The following is a 21,130-nucleotide window of genomic DNA, read 5'->3' on the forward strand; positions in this document are numbered from 1 at the left end:
CCCTTCGCCGCCCCGCGCCCAGCCCAAGCCCGGATCCTGGTCCCGGCACCGCAAGGCGGCGCACCGGTGGCCGAGGGCTGCCAAGGGGCGGGGCCGCCGCCCGCATTGTTCCTCCCGAGAGGCCGGCCTCCCCTCCCCTCAGCCCCGGGCGGGGCGCGGGGCCGCTGGAGCCGTGGAACGTGGGCTCGCGCCCCGCCTTTGTCTCCCGGGCGCGAACCGCCGTAGCCCCACGCCAGCCGCTGCAAGAGCCGCGGGGAACGTGGGGCGCAGAGCCGAGGGCGAAGCCTTAACATGGACGTTACCGTCTCGGAGCTCCTGGAGCTCTTTCTGCAGAGCCCGCTGGTGACCTGGGTGAGTGCGCCGGGAGCCTGCCCATTGTTGGCGCACCGGCTCCGCCGCCGCCCGCCGCCCGCAGGCCCGCCCCGCCCGGGGCCCCGCGTGGGCCCGCGACTCGGGGACTTAGCAGGTGTTGCGGCTGGGGTCGAGGTCCGTGCCCCGCGGTCCGGAGGTGTTTTCAACCCTGGAGCCGGCGCTCCCGGCCCTGGGCTCAGTGGGTACACCTGTTCTCGCCGGGACGCTGAGCTGCCGGGCCAGCGGCGGACCGGGTCCGAGTGGTCACCCTGGCTGGCCCCTGTGGCTCGAGCACTCAGGAAAAGGACCCACTCCCCCAAAATACCCTCGTGTAGTTTTTGAACCTGAGACTAGCCGGCGATTGGCGGGACGGGTGTGGATTGGGGGTCTCCGAGTGGGAACGTACAGGCGGTGTGGGCGCAGTGATTTCCAGTGGATCTGAGACGTGAGAAATTTATTGAAAAGTTCCTTTTATTTTTTTTAGTTTTTTTCATATCTGGGCCGCTGTAGAAAAGTGGCGAGGAAGTTTTCCTCCTGTCTCGCGTCTGTTGCCTGGAGCAGGGCAGGGAGAGAGGCCCCGGAGAAGGGTGGGCTTGGTGCCTACTGAAGCGGAGCTGGGCGTTGGGTGACCCCGTCAGCCCGCGCGGGTCCTGCCCGCCATTGCCTTGCAGAGCTGCAGACTGCACGCCGGGTGACTTCTCCTGCCTCTCTTTCCGTGTTACCCCTCCTCGCAGGTGAAAACCTGGGGACACTTCCGAAGTGGAAACGATGACAACTTGGCTGTGTACATGGAGTTAGTGGATGGCATCATTTTGAACCAAATCATGTTGCAAATGTAAGTTGTCTTCCCGGACGGAGGAGAAAAATGATGCTTCAGAAGGTTTGATTTAAGGTTGTAGAAAATGGAACCTGAGTTTTTTATGGGAGGGTTCTTTGCACGTGGGGCCAATGGTATCTCAGTATAAGTGTCTTTTTGCCGCCATTTATTGGGGTATGAAAAACTCCAGGGTAGTGGGTTGGCAGCTTGTTTGAGGAAGGAAATTTGGAATAGAAGGACTGTCAAACACTTGGTGTAGGTGGTGCAGTTAATTTCAAACTCAGGTACTTAATGTGGTTTAAGCAGTTAAATGTAAAAAAACAAAAAACTTTTTGGGGACCAAGGAACTGTAACGGACAGTATTTGGTTACAGGAAGTGTCAGGGGTGGGTCGGGAGCATCTGTGAGTGACTAAGGTTTCACTCTTAGTTAGGACACCTGTGTTTCTGAGCGCTCTTTCATTTTATCTTCCATTTTCATTTGCCCCAGAACAAGTGCAGTTGGTTAAGTCACTCCCCATGAACTGGATTTAAAGTCACTGGGTTAGGAGAGGCACTGAGTGTCAGAATGCTCTGGGACCGTTGTGGAGCATGCATTTTATACAGGGTCTTGTGGAAGTTACACTTGTTAGCGTGCATGTGTGACCACATCCTTTCCTGTTGCTGAATTCAGCAGAGCCTGTCTGATCGACAGCCTGCCACATGTTGGTGTTGGCTCCTACTGCTGCATTCTGTTTTTAACTCAGAAACTAAAGGGGATATATTGGAACTTAGTGTCAATGTGATTCTTAGGCACTTGAAGGAAAATAAAACATCCTAACATTCTCCGTTCTCCGTAGATATGCTCACGTGCAACTAAGTAAGCTGTCATACTTGAGCATAAACCCTTTAGCTGATGAGAATCAGCTTCATTGTGGCCCATGGAGGAGGAGGAGGAGGAGGAGGAGCAGCAGCAGCAGCTAGCTTTGGCATATTCAGAAAGTGGTATAAATAGACTTACCTAACAAGATCTGTTTTAAGAAATTTCCCAAGAACATTGTTCCTTTTGTTTTGAAAGGTCATGTGGTAGCACGCTGTGGGAGAGACACTTCAGTCCTGATGATGTTTTTTCCAAAAGCACTACCAATCTTGTATTTGATTAGATTCCCAACGAAAAATCTGTTAGCTTTGGCAGCACTTCTCTGAGAGCACTGATGAAAATGAGTCTTCCTGGGGTTGTCCCCTGGCATAGTCAAGTTCTGGCTACTACCCCCGCCCTCCCCCATTCTGTTAGACCCTGAAAACTACTGGATTCCATTGGTGCAGTGACCAGTGAAACTTCAAGCTGTCCTTACCCAAGCTCCAAACTATTTAATTAAAAACAAAAACAAAAACAAAAAAACCAGCAGTATCCCCAGCCTTTTCATTCAGCTTTTACACTCAAGCGGAGGGAGAACAAAAGCCGGGGGACTGTTTCTCTTTCTTCCCTGACCTTTGGAATTCCTGAAGCTTTTGCCACTTGCTTGTAAATCAGGAAAGCCTGTTCCATGTTCCGTTGAGAAATGCCAGCTCATCACTAGTTCACACTTGGCCCCTGGCTAAATTCAGTTCGAAGGGCTTCTTCCCTCCCCTTGACAATTTCAACGCTATTTTTCTCGTCTGCCGTTTGCTAAGGTAGTCAGTCTAGAAGTGACAGCTGACTAGTTTGCAGGTCCTGAGGCCTTTAGCAGTGCTTCTGGGTCCTTCTGGGCAGGGCCAAACACAGAAAAGGAACAGCGGGGAAGCCAGAATCTGGGTGGCTTTCCAGAACTAGAAAATCAAGGAGAGAGAGAGAGAGAGAGAGAGAGAGAGAGAGAGAGAGAGAGGCACCAGCAGCACGTGGTTTACTGAGTGACTGATCAGAGTAACCCTGCTCCAGGTGGTAGAAATGAGAACATTAGTTGCCTTGGGAAGGGGGTGGGGATGGACTGGAAAGGGGGTACAGGAGAACTGGGAGGGATTGAAGTTATCTGTGTATTGACTGAAGTTTGTTTCATTTTTCAAAACTCATCAAGCTGTAACTTAAGATATATGCATTTTACTCTATTAAAAAAAAAAAATTCCAGCCCTAGTGTCCACATGTTGGTAGCCAGCCTGGCGGTTGTAGTCCAGGTATCTCTCATTCTAGCTGTTGGATGCTGGGCATGACATTCATCAGCTCAATCTCCTCATCTATAAAATGGGAAGTAAAGTGCCTCCCTTAAGAGATGTTTGTGAGGATTAAATGAGGTGATGTGTTATCAATTAGCACAGTGCCTGCCACTTAAAAGGTATTGGTTTCACCCTGGCCGGTTTGCCTCAGAGGTTGGAGCGTCGGCCTGCAGACCAGAGAGTCCCTGGTTTGGTTCCTGCTAGGGGCACGTACCAAAATATATTTTTTAAAAAGGTGTTAGTGTCGTCTGGCCGGTGTGACTCAGTGGTTGAGCGTCCACTCTTGCACAAAGAGATCGCTGGTTCGATTCCTGGTCAGGACACATGCCCACGCTGTGGGCCCGATCCCCAGTGGGCATGCAGGAGGCAGCCAGTCGATGTTCTCTCTTGTTGATGTTTCTCTCTCTGTCTCCTCCCTCTCACTTCCTCTCTCTCTAAAATAAAATCAATAAAGGAAAAAAATTTTTTAAAAGGTGTTAGTGTCAGTTACTCACTTAGGTATATACTATCTTAATGCAGAAAAGTGTTGAGGCATGCCATAGAGTTGGGTTTTTTCCCTTCAAACTTTCTCCCGCCTTCTTATTGCATAATTCTTGGCCTTAGCCCTCACCCAGTGAGATCTAGGGCAGAGCTGGACTCTGGGACCCGGGTCCTAGCCCCACATCTGACGTTATACTTAAGCTAAACCTTTGTTTTCACTTCTGCCAAATGGAGAAATGTCAGCTAACTAGCAGGTAAGGCCATTCTGCTTTATCTCCCATGCTAGAAACTTCGAGTAGGTGCTAATTCACCTATTCTGATAAATTCTCTCCAGGTTGGTAAGACCTGAGAAAAGAGAGCGGAGTGCTAACTGGGTTGTTGGAGCGCAGATAAGAAGTGTGTCACCTAACACTTCAGAGCCATATGGAGGGGCTGGGGCTCACGTGACTGCACCTGGGCATTGTCTCTGGCAACTGAAGAAGGCTGCGGTAGTAGTCCCTTGGCCCTGGCCTGCCGGTGACATCAGTCCCTGGAAGCAGGAAAGCCCTGTGAGCTCAGCTTTCAGAGGAGGCCCAGGTCCAGGGGATTCCTGAATGAAAGTGAGGCATTGAGTGGCGTGGACGGAGATGCCTGGGAACGGGCTGAATAGCTCCTCTGTAAAGGTAGGGTCTCTGGGTACCTACTGGTGCCCAAGGGAAAAGAAGGTGTCTGATTCACATTGGACACATTTTTCACTGTCTCGCCGGAAAATTATCTCAGAGCTTTGACTGGAGCATCAGGCAGGCAAGTTCAAATCCCCCCTCTGCCACTTAGTAGTTTGTTACCTTGGGCAAATTCCTGAAACTCTGCGCCTCCATTTCCTGATTTGTAATAGGGATGGTACTTGATAGATTTGGAGAGAATGAAAAACATCATGTATCTAGAAAATGCCCAACAAATGTCAAGCATCATCATCGTTAGAGTGAGGCTCAGAACTGGGGCTGTGTGTGTGCCCGCATGCATGTGCTGGTGAGAATGGACACCTTGTGCTTCGACTCAGATTGGAACCAGCAGCCTTTGATTTATTTCCTGCAGCGTGGAGAGGAGGGGGTTACACAGTCCTGCGCAGAGCGGGGTAGACCTTCCTTAACCATAGTTGACTTGTTTTGATTTGGTTCCTAATAACCTTTCTTTACCCTGAGAGCCTTAAAGGAAAGAGTAGTAATTAATGACCTTGATAATTAGTCTAATTGCTCATGTAGTTAATGTCAAGGCTCTTTCGGAGTGTTGTTTCAGTTAACTACTGCTCTTCAGAACTGGTGACAACACAGCAGCGATGGTCAGAGCCCAGGCCCGACCTGGGTGCATGTAGTGTCCCCAAGTGTCCTGAGGCTCTTTAACTTCTACTCCTGGGGCCGTCCCATCTGACCCAGAGGAAAGCTGAGGCGACAATAACAAAACAGAAAAAGTCCTGCATGTTCTCTAAGTGCTGCTGTATTAAGAAGCACATTTGTCACTTGATGAAATTGCGTATCTCTTAATGTACTGTAGTCAAGGGAGAATTGCATCTTCAGTGTAAATGATTTTGTAATGCTCGGCGCACTTCTGCAGCTAAAAGTGCCTTTGTGCTTTCAATTCCGAATGCCTCCTTTATTCCTAAATTAATTTCCACTCAACTGTTAACCTTCATTTTCTCAGTAATGAATGGCTCCACAAGAAACGCATAATGTGTAGATGGGTTGGCCAGACTCTATTACTGTGTGGAGACAGTAAAAAATGCTGTCACATGACAGTTGAAAAGAGGTCCTCTGGTTTCCCCCTGTGACTATTTTAGGGAACACAGGATGATTGAATAACATCCATGGCTGAGTATTGCCTTTATTGCGTAAAGTGGTTCGCGTACACACAACGCAATACTTACTTAATGGTTGAATTTAATTAATTTGTTTTTTAGAACTAAAATGGTGCCACATTAGGACTTCTGAGAGAACCAGAGCGGGAAAGATTATTCAGACAGAAGACTGTCATCCTTCTCTTCAGGCAGAAGGTTGGCAGGCTCCGTCACCTCACCAGTGGTCCTTCTTTGCTCCAAGTCCTTCTCAGATTTTTCCTTGAGAATCTTTATCTTTAACCTGTAGAACTCTTCTCACTCTCTCTGAACCAACTCCGATGTCAGTGAGGGTACCTTTGGTCTGGGGGATGATAACATGTCCAGAGGCGTTCACACCCTCGCGGTCCTCTTAGTAGCTTCATCCAGAATAGCAAACGAGGCTCTTTCCGCCAGGAGCTCCGTCGCTTCGGCCCAGTTCCTCATTCGTTTGGCCCGCAGTTCCCCGCCTCTGGCTAAACCGGTCAGTTCATAACTGTCATTTCTTCATGGTAATGCTCCAACACTGGCAAGGTGACACTTGCTACGTCCTCTTTCTTTGCCCACACCTTCACTTGGGCTTTGTTTGCACTTTGGATCACTGGCACTCAAGTCCCCTGCTGTGAACTTGGCCTCAGCCAGGGAAAAGCTTCTCTCCTCATTTCACCCATCACCATTTTAGTCTCTGTGATCTTTAGGATCTGTTTCAATCAAAGAGGTAAGGCATCAGATTTTTTCCTTAGAAGGTTTTGACCAACTGTGCTCCGTTTAATCGAGCCTTCATGTTGGTCTGTGCTGTTCGCCAGGGAAAGATTTAAATTCGGTCTTTGCCCGACTGTTCGGCTGGAGTTCCTGGCTGGGCAGTTGAGGCTCCACAGACCCAGCCATGGTGTCATCCTTGTGTCCTGATTGAGTTTTTTTTTTTTTTTTTGGTCCTCACCAGAGGACATTTTTGCCTTTATCTTCAGATAGAGCAGGAGAGAGGGAGGAAGAGAGAAAGAGAGAAACATCGATGAGAGAGACACATAGAGTGGTTGCCACCCTCACAACCTCAATAGGGGCCAGAGACAAACTGCAACCGAAGTGCGTGCCCTTAGCGAGAACCGAACCCGGGACTCTCTGGTCCGTGGGCTGATGCTCTAACCGCTGAGCAAAACTGGCCAGGGCAAGATTGAGTTTTAAATAGCGCGTGTGTGTGTATGTGTGTCTGTTTTAAAAATTGTACTTCCAGTCACTTTTGAGATGATTTCTATTTGTCGATATTTTTCCCTTGTCAATTTCGTATTACTTATGACTTAGAATGAGCTGAATGGCATTGAGATTGATTTCCATACCCCCCTGAACTCCCCTTCATTATGGAGGGGGCAGGTTTCCGCAGAGAGAGGAAGAGGCCTGCCTCTCCCATCAGACAGCTCCCAGGAGGCTCAGAGCCCTTATCGCGGGGCTCAGATGACAGATGAAACCATGAACGCAGCCCTCATTTGCATTGACATCCCTCCCTGTGTTGGGACAGTAACACGGGGGAGGGCTTTGTTATGAAAAGCAGTAAAGGTGGCAGCTCAGTCTGTCCCATTGAGTCTGTTCTCTTCAGATGGGAAATCTTTTTTTGACACTGAGAATTTTGAGAAATAGCCTGTACATATATAGATGAGTGAAATTATAAGTCACTTGATTCAGGTGTCTGGTTTCATCACAACCAGCCCTGACTCTTGCCTGAGTGTGGAAAATAAATGACGCTTTGGGGGTTTCCCACATGAATTATTGTATCTACTGTTAGCATTTCCCTAGGCAGCGCTGTACACCGTACAGGCCACGGACTGGTGATGTCGGTTTTTCCAGGCGGAATTGGGTCCCTGGAATGTATAATCACAGGCAGCACCAGCCCGGGACCAGTGCTAGTGACAGAGGAGGGGAACCCATGTGCAGTGGAACATGAATGGTTTTTATTGGTTAAATTAAAAAATATGCCATTTTTTCCTTTTTCTTTCTTGATACTTCATATATTTTGGTGTATTCTGGTTTTAATCCTTTTAATCTTGAAATATATTTTGGGATAGCTTATTGATTTTTACAGCATAACTTTTGGTGGTTTATGGGTGCTGCTCACAGTGGGAAGGGAAGTGACATGGGTCAAGGGCCTGGGCAGGGTCAGGGGCTTGAGGCGGCAGCAGGAGTGATGTGGCTTGTCGAAGGTCCACGGCGGGGCAGTGGCAGAACCTAGACCTGGAGAGGACTACACGCCGCTGGGAAGGGAGGTGTGGCAGGTGCTGGGAGATGCCATTTCCATCCTCGTGTTTCTTCCCGCAGAGATCCCAGGCCTACAAATCAGCGCATCAACCAGCACGTCAACAATGATGTGAACCTTCGCATTCAGAACTTGACCATCCTGGTGAGAAATATTAAGACCTTCTACCAGGTAAGGGCAGCTGTCTGTTCCCTGGGAGTTCTGTGCCCCTGGCGATTTTGTCACTCAAACGGTTTCCCCACAGGGAGGCCTGGGGAAATGGTGTTCACGGTCTAGCATCTACTTGCTGATACTTGATGTGTTTGTTTCACTTGAATCTTTGTTTTTGCACTGTGAGAGGTGTCAGACGCTGGATTGCTTTACTTTGTCCAGCGAATGTTCTTCCAATGGTGTGTAAGAAACATCTTGTGTGGTGCTGTGAGGGCCCCAGAGAGGAGCCCTGGGTTGCCGCTGTGGCCCCAGGCGCCAGCTGCATGGGGAGTGGCTGAAGTGGGCTCTCCGGGGGGGGGGGGGGGGCACCCTGATGGGGTTATCGCCTACAGCTCAGCGAGACTTTGTACAGCAGCATTTCAAGGGGTTGAAGCAGATAAGGGACCGCAGAAAGGTTATGTCGGGCCAGGACCGTAATCGACAAGCCCCCAGCTTGAAGACAGAGCACTGGGGTTCACGGTGCAGAGTGTCCCCTTGTCAGGTGCTCACCATATCTCATTAGCAGGGTGGTGGGTAGGAGGACCTGACGGGGAAGAGCTATGAAAATTCTCATAGCAGCCTTGTGAGGGTCAGGTGAGAGTCGTTTTTTGTTTTTTGTTTTTTTGGTTAATCCTCACCCAAGGATATTTTTCCATTGATTTTTAGATACAGTGGAAGGGGCCCTGGCCGGTTTGGCTCAGCGGTTGGAGCGTCGGCCTGCGGTACAGAGAGACCCGGGTTCGGTTCCCGCTAAGGGCATGTACCTCGGTTGCAGTTTGTCCCCGGCCCTGGTTGGTCGTGTGGGTGGCAGCCACTCGATGTGTCCCTTCACATCGATGTTTCTCTCTCTCTCTCTCCCTCCCGCTCTATCTGAACAAAAAATGGAAAAATGTCCTCGGGTGAGGATAAAAAAAAAAAAAAAAAAAGATACAGTGGAAGGGAAGGAGGGAGAGAGAGAGAGAGGAAAACATGGATGTGAGAGAGACACACTGGTTGGTTGCCTCCCACACTACCACCCCGACCAGGGCTGGGGACCGAACCTACAATCCAAGTACGGGCCCTTAACTGGGAATTGAACCCAAGACCTTCAGTCTGAGGGCCAACTCTCTAACCGGCCAAGGCCAGGTGAGAATCTTTGATGTTTACGGTCTTGCTATGGCTAGCACTGATGCAGTATGGACTTAAAGTGCCCTACAGGGCGCTGGTTTCAATTTTTTTCTTCAGTACTCTTTAGTACTGAAACTTTTTTTCCCCATATGAGGTTTTTTTAAGATCTCAGGTGAAGCCCAATGACTGTGATTGACTTGGGGGTTAGGGGGCCCCAGTGTCCTCTGTTCAATCCCCTCTCCCTCCAGGGCATCTCTGTGGTTCCTGGACCCTAGGACCCTAGGAAACATGGTTCGAGAACCAGTCGCTGCTCAACAAGTCCCAGAGTTACGCCAGGGTTTCATTGAGGTCTTGGGCCAGACTCTGCCTCTGAGACCTGTTTTTAGCTGTCGGTTGTGTTCATCCCATGGCCTGTTGGCAGTATAGCACCCTTACTCTCTGAGCAGCGTCTAGGAGACTTACCACCAGCCCCCCATCCTTTAGTTAGAAATTCTAGCTGTGCTGGGGAGGGGTGGGGTCCGGGTGGGGCCTGGGAGAGCTTGAGCTGGGGGCTGAAGTGGCTTCTTACCTTCGCCTGAGGGGAGGCACAGTCGGGGCCAGGCATGCTGCGGCTGTTGGGTTTCGGCTGGTGCTATCCTTGTAAGGCCACGGAAGCTGGTCACGGGCAGTGGTGCGGCCACTGAACTTGGTCTGGGTGTGGAGGGGGCTTGATTCCTGGCTGTAGGTACCATTTGTGGTGAGCAGGTGCTTTTGATGCTGTGTGCTAAGTGCCAAGGGAAGCCAATGGTGCTAACAGTTTAAGAGACAAGACTCCTAACTCAGGCTGCAGGGGGGGAGTTGGCGAAGGATTCTTGGAGGATGTGACATCTGAGTGCAATTATGGGGGCAACTAAGTTTCCACGTTTGGAGGGTTGTGGGAAGGCGACAGGTGGAAAGGCTATTGAGGTAGAAGAAGTCCTGGAGGCACAGGGCACTTCTGTCCTCCACCTGTCACAGTCAGCACTTACCACAGTTGCTTGGGTGAAGGCCTGTTTCACCAAGTTTCAGATGAATCAAAACCAGGTGAAGCCCAGCCGGTGTGGCTCAACCCACGCACCAAAAGGTTGCCGGTTCGATTCCCGATCAGGGCACATACCCAGGTTGTGGGCCCAGTCCCCAGTGTGGGGCATGCAGGAGGCAGCCAGTCGATGTTCTCTCTCATTGATGTTTCTATCTCTCTCTTCCTTTCCCTTCCTCTCTCTCTAAAAATTAATAAAGAAAAAAAAAACAATAAAAAAATAAAAAAACAGGTGAGATGTCCACATGGGACTCTTGACAGGTGGGCCTCCCACGTCCGGTGTAGCTGGGAGGTAATAACCATCCCTTATGGCAGAGACGAAGGTTTCAGGTGGAGGTGGGTCTCTGAAGCTCTCCGTGAGCAGCTCGGAGCAGTCAGGCTCTGGTGCACGCTGTTTGGCTGTGCAGGTGCTGTCCTCTGGTCTCGCTGGTCGAGTAGGGTGTACACCGATGGTGATCAGCAGCCCTGACCGTCAGGTCTGGGCTGGCCAAGGGGGCTCGACACTGCTTGGGACCATGTCGAATTGCAGGCAGTTTGCTGCTCTTGGGGCCCTGTTCCCAAACATGGGAGCCATCACGGGAGGGAAAAGATGACCAGTCCACCCTCAGAGCCCAGAAAATTACAGGTAGAAAGAAGGACCCTGCCTCCTCGCTTGGCTTCTGTGCTGTGAGCTCTTTGAGGGCAAGGATGATGTGTGGCCGCCTCAGCCCCGGGGGCCCACAGTAAGTGTTCGCTGAAGTGCTTGCTGAAGTCTGCAGAGTATCCCTGGCCCTTAGTCCTGCTCCTGTGGAGGGAGCTGCAGGACACTTGGGGGCTGACACAGGTCAGTGTGGGCAGGGTTGTGCTGTGTATTTTTTCCTTCCGATGTATTGTATTAAATAAAGTTAAGTTCTGCTCATGTAAGTAATAGTGCTTTCAAAAAAAAATTTTTTTTTAATTGATTTTTAGAGAGAGAGGAAGGGAGAGGGAGAGAGAGCTAGAAACATCAATGAGAAAGAACACTGACCAGCCGCCTCCTGCATGCCCTCCACTGGGGATCAGGCCCACAAGCTGGGCATGTGCCCTGGCCAGGAAATGAACCAGCAACCTCTTGATTCATGGGTTGATGCTCAACCACTGAGCCACACCGGCTGGGCTAATATGTGCTTTTTATAAACAGCTTGGGAAACAAACAAGTAGCGAGAAAAAAGAACCACCTATAATCCCAGAGTCACTTGGAGCAGTTTTAGTGTTTCTTTGGTTTGCATGAATAGGTTTGTTTCACGCCACTGTGGTCGTGCTTATATACAATTGCACATCCTGCCTTTTTTCCCTTCCACCTGGCATTGTAGCATAAATACAATTGGTTATTATTGTAAGGCGACATTCAAGAACGTTTTCCAAAAGAAGTACTGCCCAGCATCCCCTTTTTGTGAGGGCTTGGGTGAAGACTGACAGGCATCATTCCTTGCTCTGACCAGGGAGGGCGAGAGGTCCACCCCCAAGTAGAGTGGGTCTCCCTCTTGCCTGTGGCTTTTCAGTTAGACATGTCAAGGTCACAGAATCCAGCCCTGGGTCTTGTTTTCCAGGCAACGGTTCTGCCACCCTGGCTGTCCTTTTCTGAGGCATCATGGGACAGGGACAGTTAGGAAGGCCAGGGGCCTCTCTTGAATAGCATGGGCTTGCTTCACAGGGAAGCTCATGTGTGCCTCTGAAAACCTGTGGAGACTTTGTCCTTGACCCTTATCAGAGGACAGATGGTGGGTGAGAAGCAGCATGGCCAGGTTCAATCTGACCGGGTGTCTCAGCCAGGGTCTCAGGTCTCCTCCTGACCTGCTGCTTGGCCTTTCTTGGGTTGGGGTCAGGAGTCTGTACTTTCAGAAGTTCTCCGGCGGTTTGAGTCTCACCATCCTTCCTATTGCGTTGGAAATCAGTGGGCTAGAGTGGTGGTTCTCATAGTAGGGTTCCCAGGCCAGCAGTAGCAGCATCACCTGGGAGATTGTTAGAAACACATCTGACATGTGATCAGTCTCGGCATTTTAAAGAAGAAAGGCTGATCAGGCCAGGGGGTCCGGGGCACCAGCTTTAGAACAGGCACCCCCAAATGGTGAGAGTCCTGGAGGAGAGACGAACCTAGAGCAGAGAGAGCTCATGCTGCCTAAAGCTGCTTGGTCAGCTTTGTGCTCAGTTCCCACAATGCTTGTTGTACTTGCTCAACAGCCAAGCTCTTTTTTATCTGAGTCTTCCTTTTAAATTTAATTTTGGAGTTACACAGGGGTTCATTTTTTACATCTGAGCCTGGAGTCCTCACATTAGACACAAGTTCATTTGATAGTGGAACCAGTAGGAAAAGAAGGCTAGGATAGCAGAAAGCCCCCGTGCAACAGACAGCGGGCGTTGTGCATGGTGTCCCACTGCCCTTCCCTGCCCTGGACACCTGCGACAGTCCACAGTCACATGATGGCCAGAGACAGCCAAGGTTTAGAGTTCTGATCATCTCAGGAATTTTATGAGTTCCTTGAACTTGGCTCTTCTTACTTCTGGTCTCTCACAGTGGTTAGAAAGCTCAGCAGACACAAAATATTGTTCTTTTTTATAACTTTTAAAAAATATGTTTTCATTGATTTTTTTTTAGAGAGAGAGAGGAAGTGAGAGAGAGAAACATCCATGTGAGAGATACATGATCGGCTGCCTCCTGCACGCCCCCTACTGGGGATCGAGCATGCAACCTGGGCATGTGTCCTGACCAGGAATCAAACCGGGACCTCTCAGTCAATGGAAGGACACTCAGTCCACCCAGCCATACTGGCTGGGCTATTTCTCAGAAGAAATAGTTGAGTTGCTTTATATTCTGTAATCTCTTTTTTCCTTCATTGCTTTGAAAAACTAAAACAGTACCAGTGGTTATAATGAACACTTGTGTATCTGTTATTTAAATGAATATGAACATATGTGGATATTTTTCATATTTGTTTCAGACCTATTTTTTATTTTTATTTATTTTTTAAAATTTTTATTTATTAATTTGTTTTTGTTACAGATGTTTCTCATTTTTCCCTCATTGACACCCTCCCCCCCATCCCCAGCTTTGTTGTCTATGTTCATTGGTCATGCAAACATGCATGTAAGTTCTGTGGTTTATTTCTTCCCCCACAAGCCCCCCCCCCCCCCCCCCCCCCCGCCTCCTCTGAGGCTTGTTAGTCTGTACCCCACCTACATGTCTTTGGGTTAATTTTGTTAAGTGAGATCATGTGATATTTGTCTTTCTCTGCTTGACTTGTTTCGCTTAGCATAATACTCTCCAGGTTCTTCCATGCCATCTCAAAGGATAAGAGATCTCTCTTTCTTACAGCTGCATAGTATTCCATTGTGTACATGTACCACAGCTTTTTTTTTTTTATCCTCACCCGAGGACATTTTTTTTGTTCAGGTAGTGCGGGAGGGAGAGAGAGGGAGAGAGAAACATCGACGTGAAAGGGATACATCGAGTGGCCGCCACCCGCACGACCAACCAGGGCCGGGGACAAACCGCAACCGAGGTACATGCCCTTAGTGGGAACCGAACCCGGGTCTCTTGGGACCGCAGGCCGACGCTGTAACCGCTGAGCCAAACCGGCCAGGGCTACCACAGCTTTTTAATCCACTCATCTACTGATGGACACTTGGGTTGTTTCCAGATCTTAGTTATTGTAAATAGTGTTGCTATGAACATAGGGGTACATATATTCTTTCTGATTGGTGTTTCAGGCTTCTTAGGGTATATTCCTAGAAGTGGGATCACTGGGCCAAATAGAAGTTCAATTTTTAACTTTTTGAGGTAACACCATATTGTTTTCCACAGTGGCTGCACCAGTCTGCATTCCCACCAGCAGTGTACTAGAGTCCCCTTTTCTCCACACCTTCACCAACACTTGTTTGGTGATTTGTTGATGGCAGCCATTCTGAAAGGTGTGAGGTGATACCTCATTGTTGTTTTAATTTGCATCTCTCTGATGATTAGTGATGTTGAGCATTTCTTCATATGTCTCTTGGCCATTTGTATGTCCTGTTTGGAGAGGTGTCTATTTAGGTCCTCTGCCCATTTTTTAATTGGGTTCTTTGTCTTCCTTTTGTTGAGTTGTATGAGCACTCTCTATATTTTGGAAATTAACCCCTTATCTGATGCATCATTGGTGATTATGGTCTCCCATATAGTGGGATCCCTTTCTGTTCTGATGGTTGTTTCTTTTGCTGTGCAGAAGCTTTTTAGTTTGATATAGTCCCATGTGTTCATTTATTCCTTTGTTTCTATTGCCTTAGGTTTTGTCATACCTATTTTTTTAAAGAAATAAAATTTTTCTGCCTGGTCAGTATGGCTCAGTGGAGTGAGCATAGTCCCATGGACTGGGAGGTCCTGGTTCGATTTCTGGTCAGGGCACATGCTCGGTATACCCAGTATACCTCTGAGTTTAGTTATCCTTCCCTTCCTTCCTGGAGATAACCCCTGTCATTAATTTGCTGGGTATCCAGGACACATTTTTCTTTTCTTTTCATCTTCACCCAAGGATATTTTTCCATTGATTTTTAGATAGAGTGGAAAGGAGGGACGGAGAGAGAGAGAAACATCCATGCAAGAGAGACACATCGATTAGTTGCCCCCCGCTCTGTGCACGACCTCTGCTGGGATGGGAGATCAAACCTGCAACCCAGGTATGTGCCATTGACTGGGAAACGAACCTAGGACCCTTTTGGTCCACGGGCTGACGCTCTAGTCACTGAGCCAAACCAGCCAGGGCTCCAGTACACATTTTTATACTCTTGCCGTGTGTGTGTGTGTGTTGTGTATATATACACATACACACAAACATTGCTTTGTGAGGTATCTTCAGATAAAACTTTCATACACTGCCTGTACCTTTTCCCTACTCAACCTTGTTTTTGAGACCTGTCAGCTCTGTGTGGCACTTGTATTAGATAAGAATGGGTTGACTACTAAAAATTAGAATTATCTTTAGAAGTGTGCATTCTCAGTTTGAAAAATGAAAGATTTTTGTTCAAAAGTAAGAATAGTAGGAATTGTACATTTGACATTATTGGTGGTAACATAGTAAATTCACGCAGCTCTGTCTCATTCCTGTGGTCTGGAGGGTCTTTAGTGAAAGTGAAGTCCCCTTAGGTTGGTGTGACCTGCTTTGGTGGGTAGGAACAGTGTTCAAGGCAGTTTATACACTGCTCAAGCCATAGCTACAGGTACCACTGAAATTTGCTTTATGAGTGATACATTGTATTGAATTTGTTTCTTTTATGACTAAAGATTAAAGAGGATTTTATAGCTTATATCTACATTCTGATATAAGTAGCCAAGACAGAGGGAGGGAGCCCCAAGAAAAGGGGGGAGAAATAAAAGCAAGATATTTGACTATAAAAATATATTCTAATTACAGACTGGGAAATACAAAGAAAATTAAACCCGTTCATTGGTGGTATGCTTTCTGACTTCTTGTTTGTGTGTATGTATGTGTTTCAAGGTGTGGATATCATTCATACTACTTGTAACCTTTCTTTCCATTTACTGTGTAGTGAGCATTTTCCTCTGCACTAAGTATACTTTCATAATAAGGATTTTAGTGTATACCTGGCATTTCGTCATGTGCCTGTGCCATTATCACTGATACTATTATTCCTGTCTCCGAGTTATAACCAATATTGCCATGAACATACTTGGTGCATACATTTTTCAACAACTATTATTTCCTTAGGATAAATTCCTAGCATGGGTCAAAGGGCATAAATACTTTAAGGACTTTTGCTCAAATTGCATTTTATTTTTCTTTGCTGGATTGCACGTCCACCCTTCACACATTGTGAAGGTACCTGTCAGGAAGTAGGTCCTAGATTCCTGTTGAAGGCTGATTCTGCCATGTGGATGAAGGTCTGAGATTTTTACTGTACACCTGGGCAAACTTCCTTGTGTTGGAGAATCATTGGATGCTGGTTGGAATCTCCGGCAGGACAGCACAGATGCTCAGGGTGTGGTGAGAGAAGGCGGTGAGCTGGGTGGTCCAGGACCCGGACCAGGACCCCTTCATCAGAGAGGCCCCCGTGCTCCGGGCCTGTATCAGCAGCGGGAGCCCTTCGTCTGCTATGGACCTGACTCAGGAGCATACAGGCTTCCCTCTGAATGTGTCCTTTCAGTCTAAAATTCAAGAGAGAGCCCTCCAGACTGTTGGGGAGTGACCCTGAGGAGGGCAGTGGTCTGTGTGGACCCCTCCTTTCCTCTCCTTCCTCTTGCCCCCCCATCCCCTGAATCCTCTCCACTATGGAGTGATGAACTGTTTGGGGGGTGAGGAGGCTCTGCAGGCCTGGACACAGGGCCTGGCTTGCCAGGGTCACCTGCTCTTTTTTCTTTCCGTCTCTTTCTTGTTCTTATGGCTGTTCTCCTGCCTGAGATGCTCACATCTAGCGGGTGGGGGAGAGGCCAGGTAAACCAACTGCTGTGACCCCTGTGTGCACAGGACACGGGGCAGTCACAGGACATAGGGGTTCCTCAGCTGGGAAGGGCGAAGCTCCTGGAGAGCTTTCTCATGGGGTGACCTTGACCTGAATCCTGAAGGACTGTCGAGGAGCTAGACTGGCAGAAGTGGGTGCATGGGTGTCCTGAGAGACAAAACAGCCTGAAGACTCAAGTCACTGAAGAGTGGCTGTGGGGAGTGACGACAGGTGAGGCTGGAAAGGTGGCAAAGTTCCAGGGGGTGGATGCCCTGCTAACAAATTTGAACTTCACCCTGAAAACCTCGGGAGTCCTTGGAGAACCTTTAAAAGGGAAGTTTAGACAAAGAAACATTGGGGCCCATATTTAGAATGGGCTTATAGCAGGAGGGCGGAGGGAGTCAGGGCAGGTTGTGGGCCCTGGACCAAGGCTGGGGCAGAGAGAGGAGACGAGTTCCAAGAGTCTCTTGTGGGGCAGAAGCCACGTGGGCCATGGACAGCCGCTCCCCAGCGCCCCACCTGAGGAAGCATCTGCTGGTGAATGAAGCGCTTTCCCAGGCCCAGGAAAGCCGGGCGCAGGGTCCCTAAGGGGCTGAGAGGTAGTGGCCCTGGGTCAGCCAGACCGGGGCGCAGGAGGGCGGCAGCTTTCAGGGCCCCCAGAACTCCATTCCTCCTAACCTGCTGTTTTAGAAAAGCTGTGGAGGCATTCTGAATGGCAGCTGAGAACTTGGGGACTCAGCTCTGTGCCCCAGCCAAAAGGTTGAGAGAAACCCCCAGAGCCTATTGCGCTAGGAGCTTTCGAGCCTCCTTGTTGTGAGGGAGAAATTGCCGTCCCGTGTTACATCGAGTAGGATAAAGGAACCGCCCCAGAGAACTGCATGTTTTCTTGGTCCTTGGCCACTTGGGGGAACTTCTTTCTAAAAATCAAGCTCTCCGGTGTCTAGTAGGGAGATGGCTTGCTACTGCTCTGTGAGGGTCGGTAGGCTCCGCACAGGACGCACCCTGGGCCAGAAGCCTCCCGTGGGGGGCCGGGCTCCTGCTCATGTTCCCCGGTTAACCTGATTTCACACCAGCTGAGCCCCAGAGGAAGGGACTGGATTGCTTCGGGCACCCCTGAAACCAGCACTTCCGGGGTTGGGCCGTGGGTGGGACCCAGGGAGCAGCTGGCCCCAGACTTTACCCTGCACCCCCCAGAGCAGCAGGAAGCAGAGAATGAGGGCTAATTGCAGAGGCTGGGAGGGGTGAAAGGTGGGCCTGATGTAATTAGCAGAGCTGGAATCCAGCCAGGCCACAGAGGCTTAAAGCAAGTAGATGGAGAGAGAGAGAGAGAGAAAGAGAGAGAGATAGAGAGAGAGAGAGAGAGAGAGAGAGAGAGAGAGAGGGACGGGGTGGGGTGTGTGTGTGTTTCTCTCTCTCTCTCCTGGCCTGGAGTCCAGACCTTGAATTGCTGGGAGTTTCCACTTCTCCCTGAGCTGCCGCTCTCTCCTTCGCCTTACCAGAAAGGAAGCAGCTCTCCAGTCTTACCTTTTGCTCCCAGGTGCCGAGGATGCCACCAGGGTCCCAGTGGGCTGCCAGGATGTTTTACTCGGTTCTGCACAACCTGAGCCCAAATGCGCAGTGCACGATCGTCCTAAAGACCCACTCAGATCTTCTCATTTACAAATTCTGGACTTGCTGGTGTCTCTGAGACCTGTCCCCTTACCATGTATTTGCTTTGCACCGTTTGCTCACGTTTTCTCTTAATTGGCAGCCATTCATTTAAAATAAAAAGTGTGGTGTTTTAGAGCCCTTCACAGCAAAGCTGTGTCGGGGGTGGGAAGCTGGGCCGTTGCCCCATCAGGCAAGAGAATTGAGTTGGTGCTTCTGGCAGAAAATTAGCTGCAACCGTGACTGAAAAAGCGGTGTGACTTTTTGATGGAGCTCCTTGGCCTCATTTCCAGTTAGGTCGTGTTCACCCGTGTTCAGAACTGTGAGCGGCAGGTCTGTGAGACTCATGCACTGTTGCTGGATGAACGAAGTTGGAAACACAACTTTCCTGAGCACCAGGGAGGTAGGAAGTGGTAAGAGGTACCAATTCCATTTGTGACCAAAAGGAGAGAAATGGATTTTTCAAGTTTTTAAAAAGAAAAAGAGCCCTGGCTGGTTTAGCTCAGCGGTTAGAGCGTCAGCCTGCGGTCCAGAGAGACCTGGGTTCAGTTCCCGCTAAGGGCACGTACCTCGGTTGCAGTTTGTCCGGGGCTCTGGTTAGGTTGTGTGGGTGGCAGCCACTCGATGTGTCCCTTTCACGTCGATGTTTCTCCCTCCCTCCCTCCCTCCCTCTCTCCCTCCCTCCCTCCCTCCCTCCCTCCCTCCCTCTCTCCCTCCCTCTCTCCCTCCCTCCCTCCCTCCCTCCCTCCCTCCCTCCCATTCTATCTGAACAAAATAACAAAAAATGTCCTCGGGTGAGGATAAAAAAAAAAAAGGAAAAAGAAAAAGAGTCTCTGCTTTGCCTTGGGTTTTCGTGTTAAGTGCCAAAATCAGCATGCTTGATGTTCTAACTGGTTTGTCAGAGGGAGATCTGAAGAACCTGCCCGGGCAGGCTCTGCCCCTCCGTGGAGCGGGCTGCGTGGCTCCCGTCCAGGGCTAATGGCAGTTTTTGTTATTCAACTGTTCTTTTTGCAAAGGCAGTTTTCCTGCTACTTTGCTGTGGCATTCAGGGACTTGGTCCTTTATGGTGTAATTTTACTCCTATTTTTCTAGTAATGAGGAGAAAGACAAAGTTGTGAGGGCAAGGAGGAGCTGTCTTCTCTTGGCGGGTCCGGCCAGGACCGAAGGGGTGTTGAAGAGGCTGCGCCCCGTGTCCCGTTTCTGAGTGTGTGGTGATATTTCGAGGGGAGGTGGAGGTTTCAGAAGGGCCACGAGGCTGCCAGCTGTACGCTGCAGGGATTCCGCTGGTTGGGGGATTGTGTTCCAGCAGGTTAGGGAGGGGGAGGGAGGGTGTTTCACGTCCAGGCCGCTGTCTGTGAGAGGAGATGGTGCACAGCACAGGGGCGGGTGGGGCTGGGGGGACACCTTAGCTGCCACCCAGGCCCCTGAGGGAGTTGTCAGCTTTACTTTCTCAGCTGGAGGTCAGAGCTCAGCCACTGCCCTGTGGTCTGTGGGGGTGGCTTCTCTGGTTCCCCGAAGGCCTGGACGGTGAGCCAGAGGGGGAAGAACGAGATGGGAAGCGGGAGGGCAGAAATAAGGGCGAGCTCCGTCCACTGCTCCGTCAGGTTGCGGCCTTTAGCTCTTCCCGGGTGGAGACACGTGCGCTCACTGTTACTGGCAAATGATGCTCAGGGGTCATTTAACTCGATGTTGCAGCTTGGGAGGCACAGATGAAGTAGCACCGGGGTTTGTTGTTTGTTTTTATTCCTCACCTGAGGATATTTTTCTATTCATAATCAGATAGAGTCAGAGGGAGGGAGAGAGAGAGACAGAGAGAAATATCGATGTGATAGAGCCACATTGACTGGTTGCCTCCTTCACAACCCGACCAGGGCCAGGGACCGAACTGAAACCGAGGTGCGTGTCCTTGACCGGAATTGAACCCACGGTTCATCGGTCCACGGGCTGACACTCTAACTGCTGAGCAAAATCGGCCAGGCAACACCGGGCCTTTTGAGTCAGTGACCCCTGGAGAGCTCATGCTCCGAGGCTGACTCTGCAGGGGCTGTTCTGCTTAGTCTGTTGTGCTGACGGAGGGGCCCAGCCACTTGTATAATGGAGGGCTTGGGAGGCAGGAGGCACAAACCCAAGTACAAATGGAGATTAAGAAAAGCAATGAAAGCCCATCTGTCTGCAGAGGCAGAAGATACAGGTGACGGGGTTCCTTTGAGTTCACCACTGAGATTGTGGCCTTGGGTAACTCCATCTCCAGTTGCTAGTGCCTGCCTCAAGGATTGTAGGGAGGGTTGACTAGGGCCTTGTGCGGGCACCATGCTGATGGTGAGGGTCGGAATTCCGCCCTGGTTGAGCAGAGGGGCCCTGGGCAGACCCGCTTCTGGGCCATGCTTCATTTGTCTGTTAGTGAGCAGGTTACGGAAGGTCCCTTCCGAGAGTCGCACTCTGAGCGTTTCGATTAGTCTACCAGGTGCACACACGTGCTTGACTTCTGCCCTGCACGGTTTTCTCCTGTTGGTGAGCTTTTCGTTTTAAGCTTACTGTAACCCTCACAGTGTTCGAGTGTCTCAGGCACACACTCTCTTGGAAGCCTCACGATTTTATCTGCCTCCAGCAGCGAGGCTCCTTCAAAGCAGGCACCGCCCCTTTGTCTGTTTGTCTCTGGCTGCGCTCAGCCTCCAGCGGGTGTGAGGGACGGAACAATAGAAGCCATGACTCACTGGAGTAAGGAGTGAGGAGGCTAAGTCATTCCATTCAGAAAGTACATTATTGTACTGGTCCAG

The 21,130-nt window shown here is 49.8% G+C and overlaps 1 protein-coding gene across 1 annotated transcript in view; it reads left to right on the forward strand.

Annotated features, from left to right (window-relative positions):
* Positions 1 to 210: 210 nt before the first annotated feature.
* LOC118623635 (protein Daple-like) overlaps positions 211 to 21,130 on the forward strand; it is a 128,220-nt gene continuing 107,300 nt past the window's right edge. The window contains 3 exon segments of the mRNA XM_036251432.1: positions 211 to 351; positions 1,086 to 1,186; positions 7,969 to 8,077. Of these exon segments, the coding sequence (XP_036107325.1) occupies positions 292 to 351; positions 1,086 to 1,186; positions 7,969 to 8,077 (270 nt within the window). The 5' untranslated portion in view covers positions 211 to 291.

Source organism: Molossus molossus, unplaced genomic scaffold (genome assembly GCF_014108415.1).
Source record: "Molossus molossus isolate mMolMol1 unplaced genomic scaffold, mMolMol1.p scaffold_m16_p_1, whole genome shotgun sequence".
Taxonomy (NCBI): domain Eukaryota; kingdom Metazoa; phylum Chordata; class Mammalia; order Chiroptera; family Molossidae; genus Molossus; species Molossus molossus.